This window comes from Exophiala bonariae, assembly GCF_035927105.1.
Source record: "Exophiala bonariae strain CCFEE 5792 chromosome Unknown scaffold_5, whole genome shotgun sequence".
NCBI classification, from domain to species: domain Eukaryota; kingdom Fungi; phylum Ascomycota; class Eurotiomycetes; order Chaetothyriales; family Herpotrichiellaceae; genus Exophiala; species Exophiala bonariae.
This window is the reverse complement of record NW_027042480.1, coordinates 201907-215413: the sequence shown is the minus strand read 5'-3', so window position 1 is coordinate 215413 and position 13507 is coordinate 201907. Positions and strand designations below refer to the sequence as shown.

Below are 13507 nucleotides of genomic sequence, written 5' to 3'. Positions count from 1 at the left end.
CCAACTTTGCCAACCCCGTAAAATCTTCTCAGCCCTCCTCTACTGTCTCAAATTGCCACATAAATCCTCAACACCCTCAGCCATCTTGCCGATTCCGCCAAATCATGTCCACTGCCTGTGGCACATCCCAATTCATCTCCTTTAATCCATTCTCTGCCTCAAGCTTCGTCGCACCCAGCTCCATCAATTGTCTCACCTGTGGGGGGAGGCTGGAGACTAGTGGGGCTGCGGGTTCGGCGGGGTGAGGGCTCCAGGTTGTGTGAGGCGTGCGGGATGGAGATTGTGGCGACAACGAAGGTTGGGCGGAAGGAATTGGGATGGGCTTTCGAGGAGTCAAGGTTGGTGGACGAAAGAGATTGGATGATTGTTGATGGGCGTTAAAATTAGGTGCTTCTGGGTATGGTTGCCTGGGATTTTCGATAGGTTCTGCCATCGGAAAGGTGCCAGGAACTCTTTGCACAGAATTCTGCGTTTCGGGACGCGGTGGGTAAGCAGGGCCTGCTTCCATGGAAGGCACGGGAGGAGGCCCGCGCGTTGAAATGGGAGTTTGGTTTGCGAGTTGGGAAGCTTGAGTCCGAAGCTTGATGGATGGCGGAATGGTAGAATGAGTACTGCTGGATGAAGGGGTTGATGGTGTAGATGAAGCCGAACTATCGGAATAGGACTGGACATGACTTGAAGGGAGTACTTTGTGACCTGCTGTCGTCGTCCTTGGTGGCGACTGAGATCTTGTGCGTTTCTCATTGAACTCCTCACAGGCCGCGAGGTGATCGAGCATAGCCGCCGCTGAGGTGTGGATCTTGCTGACCCCAGAGATATAGCACCCGAAACAGCGATAGGCTGCTCGGCGGTCTTTGAATGACGAGCAGGCCAAGACATGACAGCTTGCAAGAGCAGACCAGTCTTGATCTGTGTGACGGACTGCTTTGGATCGGTAGTCGCTGACTTCCAGGTAACAGAATTTGCAGACTTTGGCAAGTTGACTGTCAGGTTGAGCTAGAATGAATTGGTGAGACGCTGATGTCTGTTGGACCAGCAAGGCACCCTTGCACCAGTCAATATCAGGCGAATCGTCACATAAATCTCCCATGCTTTTGCTCGATTGGACGTTGTATCCCAAGCGGGAGGCCAGACGTTCTAGTGTGCGTATAGTCCCAGCAATCGCTCTCAAGGCCAGCTTTGTTGACTCAGCCTCGTGATCGTGTGAGGATTCAGGTTGGCGATTTGTAGTGCTGGAAAGAGCCCTAAGTGAAGCTGATAACTGGCTAAGCACTCCTTTCTCGATGTCGTCCATGTCTGATTCGAATAAATCTAACCTTCAGTTAGTGCGGGATCAAAATGTGAAGAGATAAATTGTTGGCTTACGGTCTCCTCTGACGAAATTCTTCCCAAGGGCATCTGCAAAACCATCGTAAGCCTCACAGACTTTGTCCCGCATTGACTCGATTGTTGAGTCCAGTTGGCCAGAACTCGAGGTCTTTCCATGGGACGCTCGATATTGTTGCCAGAATGACACAACTGGTGCCCAGGACTTGTCGATCCTGTTGATAAGAACCATCTCTTCCGAATAATCATGGGCCATAATGCTCAGATGTATTGGTGTAAACCAAAGCTTTGGGTGAAGTTCTTTTACTCTGCACCAAGAAAGCGATTCAGAAGAAGTCAAAGCTGGAGGATCTATCAGAGGGGGAATTACCTATCAGGCTGTGTAAAGGATCATGATCGCAGGAGTCTTTCACCTGCTTGTTGCTAGGCCGCAACATTTCGATGGGATCTTCCAAGGCGGATTCGCTTTGACCAGTATCTGGCATCATCTTGGTCTCGCTGGCCGATTGAGATGTCGCTGACACGCGTCCCGAAAGATGGCCTTTCAAGGGAGCGCCACGATCGGGAGGAGGTGAAGCTGGCTGCCTATCGGAGCCAAGTACGAGGTTAGTTAGCATAAGGTGTCGCCACCATAAAGTCTGGACCCTGGATCAGCCACACTTCGGCTGCCTTGGCAGGTGCTCGCCACTCCTCAGGCTGCGATCATTTCCCAACTTTCAACACTCCGACTCCAGTCCCGTATGTAGAGAGATATGATCTTCTGCATTTCCGCCAATCATGCCATCGATCTGGCTCCTCTTGCCAGATAACACGTTGTGTGATCACCATTCTTGGTCTAGGAGAGTTCGAAATTTGGTCGATCTGGCGGAGGTTTTGGGACGGATGAGCAGCCTGGTAGGCTGTTACCAGCCCTGCATCCTGCGTTCAATAGCCTCAAATGCTTCTGCCTGGTAGCTTCGCGTACCTCGTATTTGATGGCAAGAGTCTAGTTCATCGCATATTGAGGCAGTGTAGGACACGCGTCGATCTGCGAGATGTTGATGCTCATATTCCCGTCATGATTTCCAAATACACTTAATCTTAGAACTAAACCTCCAGCCTAAAATATTGTACCCTGTTCTAATTGCTTTTGCTCAGTCTCATGGCTCATCTCAACCGTCAGAATCCAATGCGAAACCTAACTGCTGTCCCTGGCCTGGGTACTTCACGAGCCAAAACTGCGACTTCTGGTCTGCTGTCGCTGCAAAGTACTGCAGAACGAAGCCTGCTCGATGCAATCGACCAAGCGAGATCTCATGATGTGAATCATGAATTGGATTTGCCGCAGTTGGTGGTCTGTGGGAGTCAGTCCTCAGGAAAGAGCTCGACACTCGAGGGTTTCAGCGGATACTCCTTCCCTCGTGGAGAAAGCACATGCACTAGATTCGTTACCGAGTAAGTATTCACCAGCTCGGTCGTCCGAACTTCCGCTGACCATATCGCAGAATCCAATTCCGGCGAGACCCTGTCCGATCCGTCAAGGTTTCCATTATTGACAAGACGAACACCAGACAACATGTAGGATCGGAGTCAATAACGTGGTCCAAGACTGAGCAAGATCTTGACCCAAAAGATCTTCCTAGGTTGATTGAAGAGGCAAAGATTCGAATGGGCATCTCCAATAACAACAGTTCGTTCTCCAGAGACATATTGAGAGTACAGATTTCGGGCCCTGACCATTGTCCTTTGACCTTGGTTGATCTTCCTGGAATTATCGAGTCTCATTCCAAAAACAAGCAAAACGTCGACCTCATCAAATCAGTAGTGGATGAGTGGATCACGCAGAAGCGATCCATCATTTTGGTAGTTGTTGATGCAAGAAATGATGCCGAAACGCAGGGTATCTTGTCAAGAGCACGAGAAGTCGATCCACACGGAGAAAGGACCTTCGGAATAATAACAAAACCTGATTTAGCTCTCCCAAACTCGAAGCAAGAACGATATTGGATTAGGCACGCTCAAAATCTACCCCCAACCATGGTCGAATTTGGCTTCAAGAAGGGTTGGCATGTTCTAATGAACCGGGGCTTCCAAGATGTCGAGCAAGAAACGTCTTCGAAAGATCGAGATGACAAGGAATATGAATTCTTCACCGATTCTAGCAAAAATTGGCATGAAGTGGATTCAGCATATTGGGGAGTAGAGGCTTTGCGACGGAGGTTAAGTCGACTGCTTTACGAGCACACCCGAACCCAGCTGCCTCAGGTCCAGAGAGACATCCTCGCAAAGCTCGAAGAAAAGTACGCTCATTTGGAACGTCTTGAAGATAAGACAAAAAAACCCGAACGCATCTGGGCAGATTTCCAGCGAGGAAGAATGAGTCTGCTACGTCTGGTAACAGTCGGGGTTGATGGAAAATACAATGATGCTTTCTTCTCAGACATTCATGGATCCCCTGCCTTGTATCTGAGATCACGACTTGAAGAGCAGTACGAGGATTTCCAGCGGGAGATGATTGAGGAAAGCAGCGACATTACCATGCCATCGAAAGATGGAACTTTACCCCTGGATAACTCCCATTTGGTCGAGCAGGTTAGAAAGGTGATGCAGGAAACCCGTGGCGAAGAATTACCGGGCCATTTTGATCCACAGAGATTGGACTTGCTTTTCTGGAGACACTCGAATGGCTGGAACTCCATTGCTTCCAAGCATTTGGACATCGCTCATCAGCATTGCGTCCAGTTTCTAGACGAAGTAATTCATAACCACCTCCAGGATCAAGTCCCTGGCCTTCCCAAACAAGTAGGCAGCACGATCGTTGCCGATATTCGCAAGTCACTCAAGAAACTCAAATCCGATGCCAAAGTTGAATTACAAAAGCTTGAGACCGACCGCAGGAGATCAACCAAGACCCTAAACCATACATTCTTACGCATTTCTCAGGAGAACAAGCACAAGAAGCTGCAACGCATGTTCAATCGAGCTCAACACGTCGAGGAAAATACATCCTCCGACCCGAACACTCGCAAACCTCGGATGACGCCGAGCTACATCTCGAAAATCGCAGGACAGGAAGATTTGGCCACAGAAAATGCAGAAACTATTGCGGAAGACATGTTAGCATTCTTGAGAGTGAGAATATTTTACCCTTGTTTAACCGAAATGTTGGCTAACAATACATCCAGGTCTCACGAGAAGTCTTTATCGACAACGTGGTTATTCAAGTCATCGAGCGCCATCTTCTGGCTGATCTCCATTCGCTGTTCTGTGGTGACTTTGGTATTGACGAAGGCACTTTCCGTAGCATGCTGCAGGATGAGGATTATCAGGCAATCGAGGACGAGAAGCAAGCCTTGGAAGGCGAGGTCAAAGCTTTGCAGGCTTGCTACGATGCTCTACGATGAATAGAATTCTAGGACAATAAGATAAATTAATAAGGCTTGTGGTGTTGATTTGGAGGCGAACAATATGGCAACAAATGTGGCGTCCGCTTAATATGCTTACTTAGTCGTTGGCTCATTTCAGGCTGGGGTGGATGGGACAGAACTAGAACTATATCGGGCGCTGCTGCCCGGAGGTCGATGAGGCTGCAGGGTCGTTGTCGCTCTGGTGTCATTTTTCGATTATTACTTATCGGCCTGTGAAGAGTCCCCTGAGCCTCCGCAGGTCAGTATACTCCTGGCCTTCCTAATTCGGCGTAAAGCTTCCGGAGCCTTCAGCATAGTACTAAGTAGTCAATATCCTTGTCCTAATGTGATGTGAAATTCGTCCAAGGATCACGATCGCTTGCCTTTCATTCACAAAATCTGGCACCCGCAACAAGCGAAGGGGTAGAATCTGTGTCTCTTCGGCAATCCTCTCCCAACCATCTTCCGTGAAAATTGATGCTGTAAAGGGCGGACAAAGCTCTCAAGGCATCTTAGGTAATCATGTTGTTGAAACAGTATTCGGTCTAGTACTGCTTCCTAATTGGGATTTGGAGCCTCCTGCAAGTGTCCACAAATGTTTCATTCCTGCCGAGCCAAGCTTCAGCCTAGTTTGAGGACATACCTCCTCGTGTTTTGTCAACGCCAGTCGTAAAGCTGTCTTCCTCGTGGTCTACCAATAAAGGTGCTCGCGGGATCGACTCTGCTCGAGGCAGTGTCCTAATCGCAATATTTAGCGGCAAGTCATCTCAAAGGCGTTCTAGAACGAGAACAGCGTGCTCGTTCTCATCGAAAGGAGTTTTTGTTCTTCAATCCACTTATCAAGATCATGAGGACTCCACCATTGATTTGATAATAATTATGAAGCTCCCACAGTGGATGTCCAGTATGTCGAGGGCCGCTGACATCAGCATCGAGTCTGCGGGGTAGAGATTCCTGTCATCACCAGCAAAGTAAATGGATGCTCAGAGGTCCACAACCAAAGGGCTAGGAGGCGCTTAATCGTGGAGGGTGACACGTAAGGCGCTAATACCTAGGCAATCGCATTTCAAGTCAAAGCCTGTTGCAAGGCCGGGCATTTGAGAAGGTCCGCTATCGTACAGGTCGTATGCGTTTGCCCCCCACAATGGGGAAAAAAGGGCATCAGTAGACTGAGCAGGAAGTAGAAGAATATGTCGCGATTCAACAATGATCGGCAGTGGCTAGTTCCATGATCTCAACTGAGTATTATCTCGCGAAGTTTGGATCTCCACACCCTGGTGGTTTCAGCTCAGACCAGTAACCACGCTTCCAAGATGTCAGGCTTGTTGAGAGGTGCATTATCACCAATCTCAGCCAAGCAGCAAGGGTTGCAGCTCCGAGGGTCATTGACCGTGGCATCAACGTCACTAGGCTTGAGCGACACTCTGTTGGTCATCACACAACAAGATGATATCCTTGAGAGCTATCATCGGCTTTACGGCTCCATGCCAGTCCGTCCTCGAGTATGTCAGTTCAAAGTGGATCCTAGTCTGCACAGAGTGACCAAGAAGATAGTCAGGGGTTCCAAAGGCAGCACTGTGGAAGACTAGTATCACCCAGTAGAGAAGGCCAAGTTTGTTCCCCCAGAAGCCGCCTACGTCGGTCTTTTGTAGAGCTTCTCGGAGCTGTGGCAAGAGCGAGTTTCGTCCTGCCATTGTCTTCCAGCTACACCGAGCCTGGAAAGAACGAACCATAAGAACCGAGATCAGTCGACAGCATTCGTAGACGTAGTCGCCACTGCATGGCAAGGAGGGAATGTGTGCTGATGGCATTGTCAAGATACCTATCTGGAGGGTCTCCAGCAGAGACATGGCGTTTCTCGAGGCTGACCATTCAGAAGATCCTAGTCGAAGCCAGATTGTGATGATTTCTTGCATCATTTCCAGTAAGACATGGAGGTGATTGCTTTCAACGTATGGGAAGGGATCATCCAAAGGGTTAATTCGGCCATCGTAAAGTGGGGAGAATAAACTCAGGTCAGGCTCGATGCGTGATTTCCACTGGTCTTCAAAGATGAATTCCATTTCTTTCAGCAAAGTAGCCGAATTTGCAGGTGGAGCAAGGCCTGATATAGGCATCCCACATCTTCGAGCGATCCTACGAGATGTTAGTCAACGTTCCAGTTCGAGAATCTGTTATTGGCATACGCAATCATTGTGATAATTCTTAGAGTTTCCTTGCAGAATCTCGACTCGAGATACAGGTTGAGCCTCATAGCTTCCTTTATTAGCAACACTAGACATCATCAGTAAATGGCCCATATCTGAGGGTCAAACAGTATATCAAAGCCAACATACTATAGGCTTTGCGGTGCATAAGATATTCTGCTCTGCCATCGGTTTCTCCTCGAGGCTGCTGGAATCAGCCATCTGCAAGTCTGCACTGTCCGCCACGGAAATTGAGATCGCCATAAGTGACCAGGGTCTGAGGATTTCACTTACCAAAGCACAAACTGCCAGACAAGCAATCGCCGAGAGTGCGACAATAATGGAGTTTGGAGTTGCATCTCGGATTCTCTTCCTGACTAAGGCAATAGCTTCGAGTTTCAATGTCGTGGTAATGCTTGTCTGAGTGTCCGATCTCATGCTATCGAGATGAACTGAGCTCATCAAGAGCATTCCGGTGAGAAATGTAGGATCTTTAGTGCCAACAGGCCATATTATCTCTTTCATTGCATCCTGATCAAAGATTGAGAAAACTGGGCCGACAACGTGAGAACCCTACTGTGGAAGGGACGGAAGTTTATAGACCCACCCTCACGCTTGATTTCATCCAATGAACCAGGTTTACCAGCCTCAAGGTGAAGCTGTGGTAAAGCATGTAGCGCATCGAAAGATGATCCAAAATATAAATTGACCGCTGTAGTCGGTTTGATGGGTTGTAGTGCCTTTTTTATTGATAATGTCAGCTTTGAAAAACGCCAACGAAAGCTTGCTTAGGGGAAACAACAGCCAAAGCTTGTTCAGAGCAGCCAGTTGTGCTGTTGGCTGGCAATGGACAGGCCTTTTTGGCCAAATACACTATGCTTCAGTGTCTAAGATCAAAGATGCTGCCGATGGCACATGGTATCTCATTCGATCACTCACCTGATTCTTTTTGCGTCTCGACTTATGCAACTCTCTCGTCGTATGAGCTCTGATTTGACTGATACCACCACTGTCCAACCCTCCCTTGGCTCCCATCAACACGAACTCAAATTTATTCGAAATCTTGAATGGCTCGTCATCTTGGGCGACTGGGTTTCGAGGGTCGCGTTCAAAATGGAGTCGAGGCATGATCTGCACGATCCAGAGACAGTTAGAGGAATATTGATGTGTCAGGGACAGCTTGAGAGCACAAGCTTGCTTGGGAATAGGTCCTTAATAAAGAGTATAAGAGTATGACGAGGAGTGAACTGTTGTTTGGGGTGCTTCCGCAATAGGGCACAATATGATCGAATCGGGTGAGTTTTGCTATTTCATGATGGGTCGTATTGAGTTCTTGGACGTCCATGTTCAAGTGTTTGCTGCAGAGGATTACTAACGAATCCTTCCTCAAGAAGTAAGGCCTGCATCGCTACCGTAATTGTTCCAAGTGGTTACCAAGCCACACACTTAGCAGTCAGCCACACATATAACTAAGTCTGGAAGCACATTAGATAGGTAATTTGGCGGGGTCCTACATCCTTCGCCGATTTTGATCGCCTTTGGAGAAATTTCGTTGCAGATTGTTGAATATTTCTCTGTAAGATTAAATGTTTAACTTCATGCTCTTCGTCTTGGATTGTCAAGATTAAAACTCTGGAATGATGCAGGCCAACAATGTTTCATATCACACACTGAGCAAAGTATTTATCGGAAGGGTGATTATCGTCGTTCGTTTCTCTTTTCAAATGCCGATCAGTGATATCCCTTCGGGTCCGTTGTCTGTGGCTATCGTGACACAACCGTGCCCTGGAGTAGCCGCCAGTGCGGGTATGGATCTCGGTTGCAAGGATTTCGTTCAAGCATAACCGTGGCGAGATCCACGCCCTTCCAATAATCAGAAAGCCGTAGCGGCCAAGTAATGCGAAGCAGTTCGCACAAATATGCGCTGGCGAAAAAGAAAGCTGCTCTTCCGTAGTATCGGTTATTGGATGCTGTGCCAGTGACCTAACACACTGGACCTGATCTGGAACAATACCAGAGCCTCATACTCTGTAGAGACTTTCAAGAGATGCCTAATGTGTCTTACTTCGATTGGTTTCGAAACCCCACCGATAGCTTTCATGCTTCCAACGCTGGTCCTTGAAGCATCTTTTTTTGGCTGGGGTGAGGACACCATGTGGCTAGAGAAGCAAAGCTTCACACCTAAATCCATAACAGCATTGGATCAGTATCCCTTTGCAGTCGAACCACGAAAGCGAATGATCCGAGAGGACGTCAATCATCAATGATCATGGAGAAAAACATTGGAAAGCAATCCTTGGTCTTAAAGAGAGAAGCCGAGGAAGGGATTTTCACTGAGAATTATTTGGGAACGATCGGGTAACTCTGTTATAGTTCTAGGCATTTGCGATTTCGCTCCTGCCATTCCCGTTTTCGGAACGTCCCTTTGAGAGCCTCTCAGGTATTAAAGTGTACCGCCATCCTAAGGGTAGCTAGCCCTATAAGGTCGAAGTCCGCATCTCGCGAAGGTGAATATTATGTTTCCGTCATTAGGTCAAGCTGACCTAGCTCGTTAAGATATATTAGTGCTGTTGCTGTTGCTGTTGAGGAGAAAGATAGATATACACTACTTACCTTACAATAAGTCAGAGTTCACTCCCATATCCTAAGGGTAAACGCAAATTTCTTTAGGGTTTGTCCTCAACTTGAGTCTTGACGAACTGCTTTCTCGATTCTAGCTGCTGTTTCGATCCATACGTTCATCGATACGCAAGCGGTTTCACAAGTTTGTGTTTTCGGAAGGGGGAACGAATCCATTTTCCTTTCGTTCCAGTATGGTTGAGAATTCACCATCAGCCTCTACCTAGCAATATCGAAAACAGCATGCATTGACATGTCACAATTATCAGCTATGAGAGTCAAAGCGAGCATACTGCGCCGCATGACTCACCGGACCCAAGAGCTTGCGGACAAGGCTTCTCCGGATATACAAGTCCTCCCGAAGAGAGCCAAAGTCAAAACCATGGTTTGTTTCTCCGGCCCCCTGGTAAGCGAAAGAAGGGCCCACCTGATGTATCTAGACCGCGAGTGGATTACCTACACAAGAGCCCACGGCTGTGTGGAAGGCTACAATAGTAAACCTGATCAAGCTGCCCCATGGTCGGGAAGACTTCCCTAGATATATTGTTGACAAGTCTGACCAACGGGTCATGCTCGCTTATCTATGCCGACTTCTTCCATCTCTCTGTGCCCCTAGGAAACCCATCCACCAGGCAAAGCGATGACATGTCTTGACAAGGGCAAATAAAGCAGAGGTGTGTGGTCTGAAGTGGCGAATAGAGGGGTGGAGAGCATCCACCGTGAGTCACGCCTCGAACATCAGAGAAAGATATCCATCGCTGGGCACGAATCCAAAGTCATGGGGGTAGTTCGATGGCCTCATCAGTAGTAGGAGAGAATTGATCACGCTCGAACTCCGTCATCTCCTGAGTTGAGAAGGCCTCTCCCTTTACCAAGCCTTGCCCAGCCAACAACCAAGGACCAAGAACTATCATACGTGCGAGGCACAGGGAGGTCGGCTACTGAAAGCCATGGCACGAGAGATCGCGGCTCTCACTGCCAGCTCTCTAGAAGCCCTCTTCTCGAGCGTTAGCTTCATCTCCTCGGGCAGAAGCATCTCTACAGCATAAACGATCTAGGCCTATCAAGCGGTAGCAGTGCTGTGTGAGATGAATACGAGAAGTCGATGGACTCAAACTGTCGAGCTCCCATCATTCTAAAACACTGCATCAATAAACGAAGGAAGCGGTTGTAGAAGCTTGAATGGTTTTAGAATTGTTCTAGAAAATGTCTTCTTAACATGGCTTTCCCATACAGGGAGCTTCTAAAAGCCACTCTACTCATGAGAGCGAATCATAATCATCATCACAACTCCATGCCATGCCCTTCTTTCCAAAGCATCAAGACACGGAGGGAGCCCGGCAAGATCGTCTTCTCAACATTCCTGCAGAGATACACACTCATTCTAATATAATTCATCAACAAAAACCGGGTATATCTAGTAAGCGTAGAACAAAGTAGTTTCATCAGAGCTCTGGCGGATCTTCTTGTTTGTGCGGATGAGCCAGCCCTTCATGACCCAGGCGGCGAGGGCCGTGGCGATGGAGAAACCTGCCGACGAACTCATAGCAATGGTATAGCGTGGAGCATCTGTCTTTGGCCAGAGATACTGTAATGATTGTTAGTAAAGCCGTCTTGTGTATTCGACGTGGGGAGTTCAAAAAACTTACAGGAGTCCAGACAAATGATGCGTTGGCAATGGTGTTGACGATGGCGAGAGAGCATGCTTTCTTCTCCTTGGTCTGTCCACAGGTCGAGCCGACCCAGCCGAGAATGATGGAGTTGACTGCATAGGTTCCGATGGCGAATACAACCATGGCGAAATATCTGGCCCCGGTGTTGAGTGTAGCACAGCCCAAGACGAAACCGAAAATGGCGATGGCCTTGGCCACGGTGATATGCCATGTTCGCTCGTTGAATTTACCGGATGAAGCAGACCAGAAGACGGAGATAAATCCTGCAATGAGATATGGTGGGCAGGTCAGGACGAGAGTAATGGTGCGGTTGAAGCCCAGAGTCTCGACGGCAGTTGGGAAGAAATTCTTGAATCCGTTGGCAGCAAGATGCATATGTTGCATGAAGGCGAACAGCCACAACTTTGGGTCCTTGGCAGCTTCGAGGAGACCCTTAACTGATGAGGTACCGGCTTTGCCTCCCACGGTGTCGCGCTCAATGCGGTCATGGGCCAATTGACGCTCTTCTGGAGTGAGCCATCTGGTGGTGAGCGGGTGGTCTGGAAGAGTGAAAACGGCTCCAATGGCGACAACAAAGGTTGCGATGCCCTGTATAATGAACAACCAACGCCATCCTGCTTGTCCAGCTACACCATCCATTTCAAAAATGCCCAAAGCGATGAGACCAGCGAAGGCGGTCGCCAGGATGTTACCGGTGTAAAGGATCGAGATGCGAGTGGCGATCTCCTTGCGCGTATAGAAGCACGATAGCATGAAGAGGGCCCCTGGGTAGTAAGGCGCCTCAGTTACACCGAGGAAGAACCTCGTGAGCAACAGGCCCTTATAGTCTTTTGCGACCGCCGTGAGTGTGCTCACAACAGCCCATAGCGCCATAAAACCAGACTAGTACAAACGGTTAGCGTCAAAGGACTAAAATCGTAGGGGGCAATCTTACCATATAATAGGAAGGTTTGACGCGAGTTAAGATCATGTTGGAGGGGACTTGGCCGATGAGATAGCCGACGAAGAGAATAGACACGCAGGTTTGGTACTCAGTGGAGCTGAGGCCGAGATCGTCCTCCAAGTTATTGAGACGAGCCAATGCAATGGCATTTCGATCAAGATAGTTCAACCAGTACATGATCCACAGGGTGGGCATGATCCAGCGGTCGAGCTTCTTGACCAAACGGATTTCCTCAGGGTCGGTTTTGGCATGAGCACCAGAGTAATCGATAGGGACGGCGCGGCCTTCCTCGTCGACGACATACTCTTTCTGTGCGTCAAGAGGCTTCTCGACCTCGACAGGAGCAGCGTGAGGGTGGGCGTTCACCGCCTTGGTGTCCTGGGGGTAGGCAGCCATGGTGGGAAGATGGGTATTGAAGTCGAGTCGGTTGAGGAAAGTGATTTGTGATACGAGAGGGGGGGGATATGAGAAGGGAGGAAGTATTGACTCTGAACAAGTCGAATGCTCTGGAGATAAACGGGATCTGGGTATGGGGATCTTCTGCTGTTCTTATACAACTTACCTGTGGGCGCTGATCCTTATCAACCCCATGGGACATAGCATTATCGTAGATACATCCTCCGCGATCAGATCCCGTACTCCAGAGACCCCGGTAGTGGATCAAATCTGGACAGGTCCAATATTGATTCTCGTGGGAGGTTACACTCACATCTTGGACTCAGCGGAGGCTTGCAGGCATCGGAATGTCATTGCAGATTACCAAGACCTTCCAAGCCAACATGGCAGCCAACAGACTTCATGGCCTGATATCATCAAGCAGGCTTGTTCTCAACAAGTAGCGTCGGGGACGGTCTGGGGGATGCTTGCCCTGCTTGCACAGACGCGGGCTTGGAAAGTGAGTTTGCACTGGAATGGAAAAAGTCAGATTCAAACCTTGGATGACGGACTTGCAGGATGTCAAGATGGGATCTTTCCAGAAAGCTTCTAGAACAGGTCTGGCCAAGGCCATGGCAAAAGGTAGGTCAGTCTTGTCCAACCTCAACACGAGAAATGGCGGAAATGAATGTGTCTGAATGGCCGGCGAAAGTCCTCCGGGCTTGGACAGAATCCATCAGGTGGAGGAATTTGATGGGGAAGAAGAGGGCGAAGACCTTGGCATAGCGGAGGCAAGACACGCTAAGCTGTTTCGGTGCTCTTGGTAAGTTGCGGGTTGCTTCATGTGCTGGGTGCCCAAGTGGTTGACACAATTGCCGGCAGTGAGATCCTATCATAGCCCGACAGCTCTGGAAAAGCATCGCCTCCTACTCGCTCCGACGTGAGGTCATCTCAGACAGCCATTTAGTAAAGGCAGTTGTCATTTAACGAGTCAGACAT

At 48.8% G+C, this 13507-nt stretch overlaps 4 protein-coding genes across 4 annotated transcripts; 1 reads left to right on the top strand and 3 right to left on the bottom strand.

The window, feature by feature from the left end:
* Positions 1-76: 76 nt before the first annotated feature.
* LTR84_010851 (uncharacterized protein) lies at positions 77-1582 on the bottom strand (the record flags this gene model as incomplete). Its single annotated transcript, XM_064854385.1, has 2 exons — positions 77-1311; positions 1366-1582. 2 exons carry the CDS (start codon positions 1580-1582, stop codon positions 77-79), a joined length of 1452 nt encoding a protein of 483 aa, XP_064709111.1.
* Positions 1583-2467: 885 nt separating this feature from the next.
* Positions 2468-4709, top strand: LTR84_010850 (uncharacterized protein; the record flags this gene model as incomplete). Its single annotated transcript, XM_064854384.1, has 3 exons — positions 2468-2760; positions 2811-4437; positions 4491-4709. 3 exons carry the CDS (start codon positions 2468-2470, stop codon positions 4707-4709), a joined length of 2139 nt encoding a protein of 712 aa, XP_064709110.1.
* Positions 4710-6118: 1409 nt separating this feature from the next.
* LTR84_010849 (uncharacterized protein) lies at positions 6119-8026 on the bottom strand (the record flags this gene model as incomplete). The annotated part of the gene is made up of 6 exons (XM_064854383.1): positions 6119-6848; positions 6899-6986; positions 7049-7103; positions 7193-7449; positions 7506-7638; positions 7838-8026. 6 exons carry the CDS (start codon positions 8024-8026, stop codon positions 6119-6121), a joined length of 1452 nt encoding a protein of 483 aa, XP_064709109.1.
* A 2908-nt stretch (positions 8027-10934) lies between these two features.
* LTR84_010848 (uncharacterized protein) lies at positions 10935-12529 on the bottom strand (the record flags this gene model as incomplete). Its single annotated transcript, XM_064854382.1, has 3 exons — positions 10935-11105; positions 11167-12072; positions 12125-12529. 3 exons carry the CDS (start codon positions 12527-12529, stop codon positions 10935-10937), a joined length of 1482 nt encoding a protein of 493 aa, XP_064709108.1.
* Positions 12530-13507: the final 978 nt, after the last annotated feature.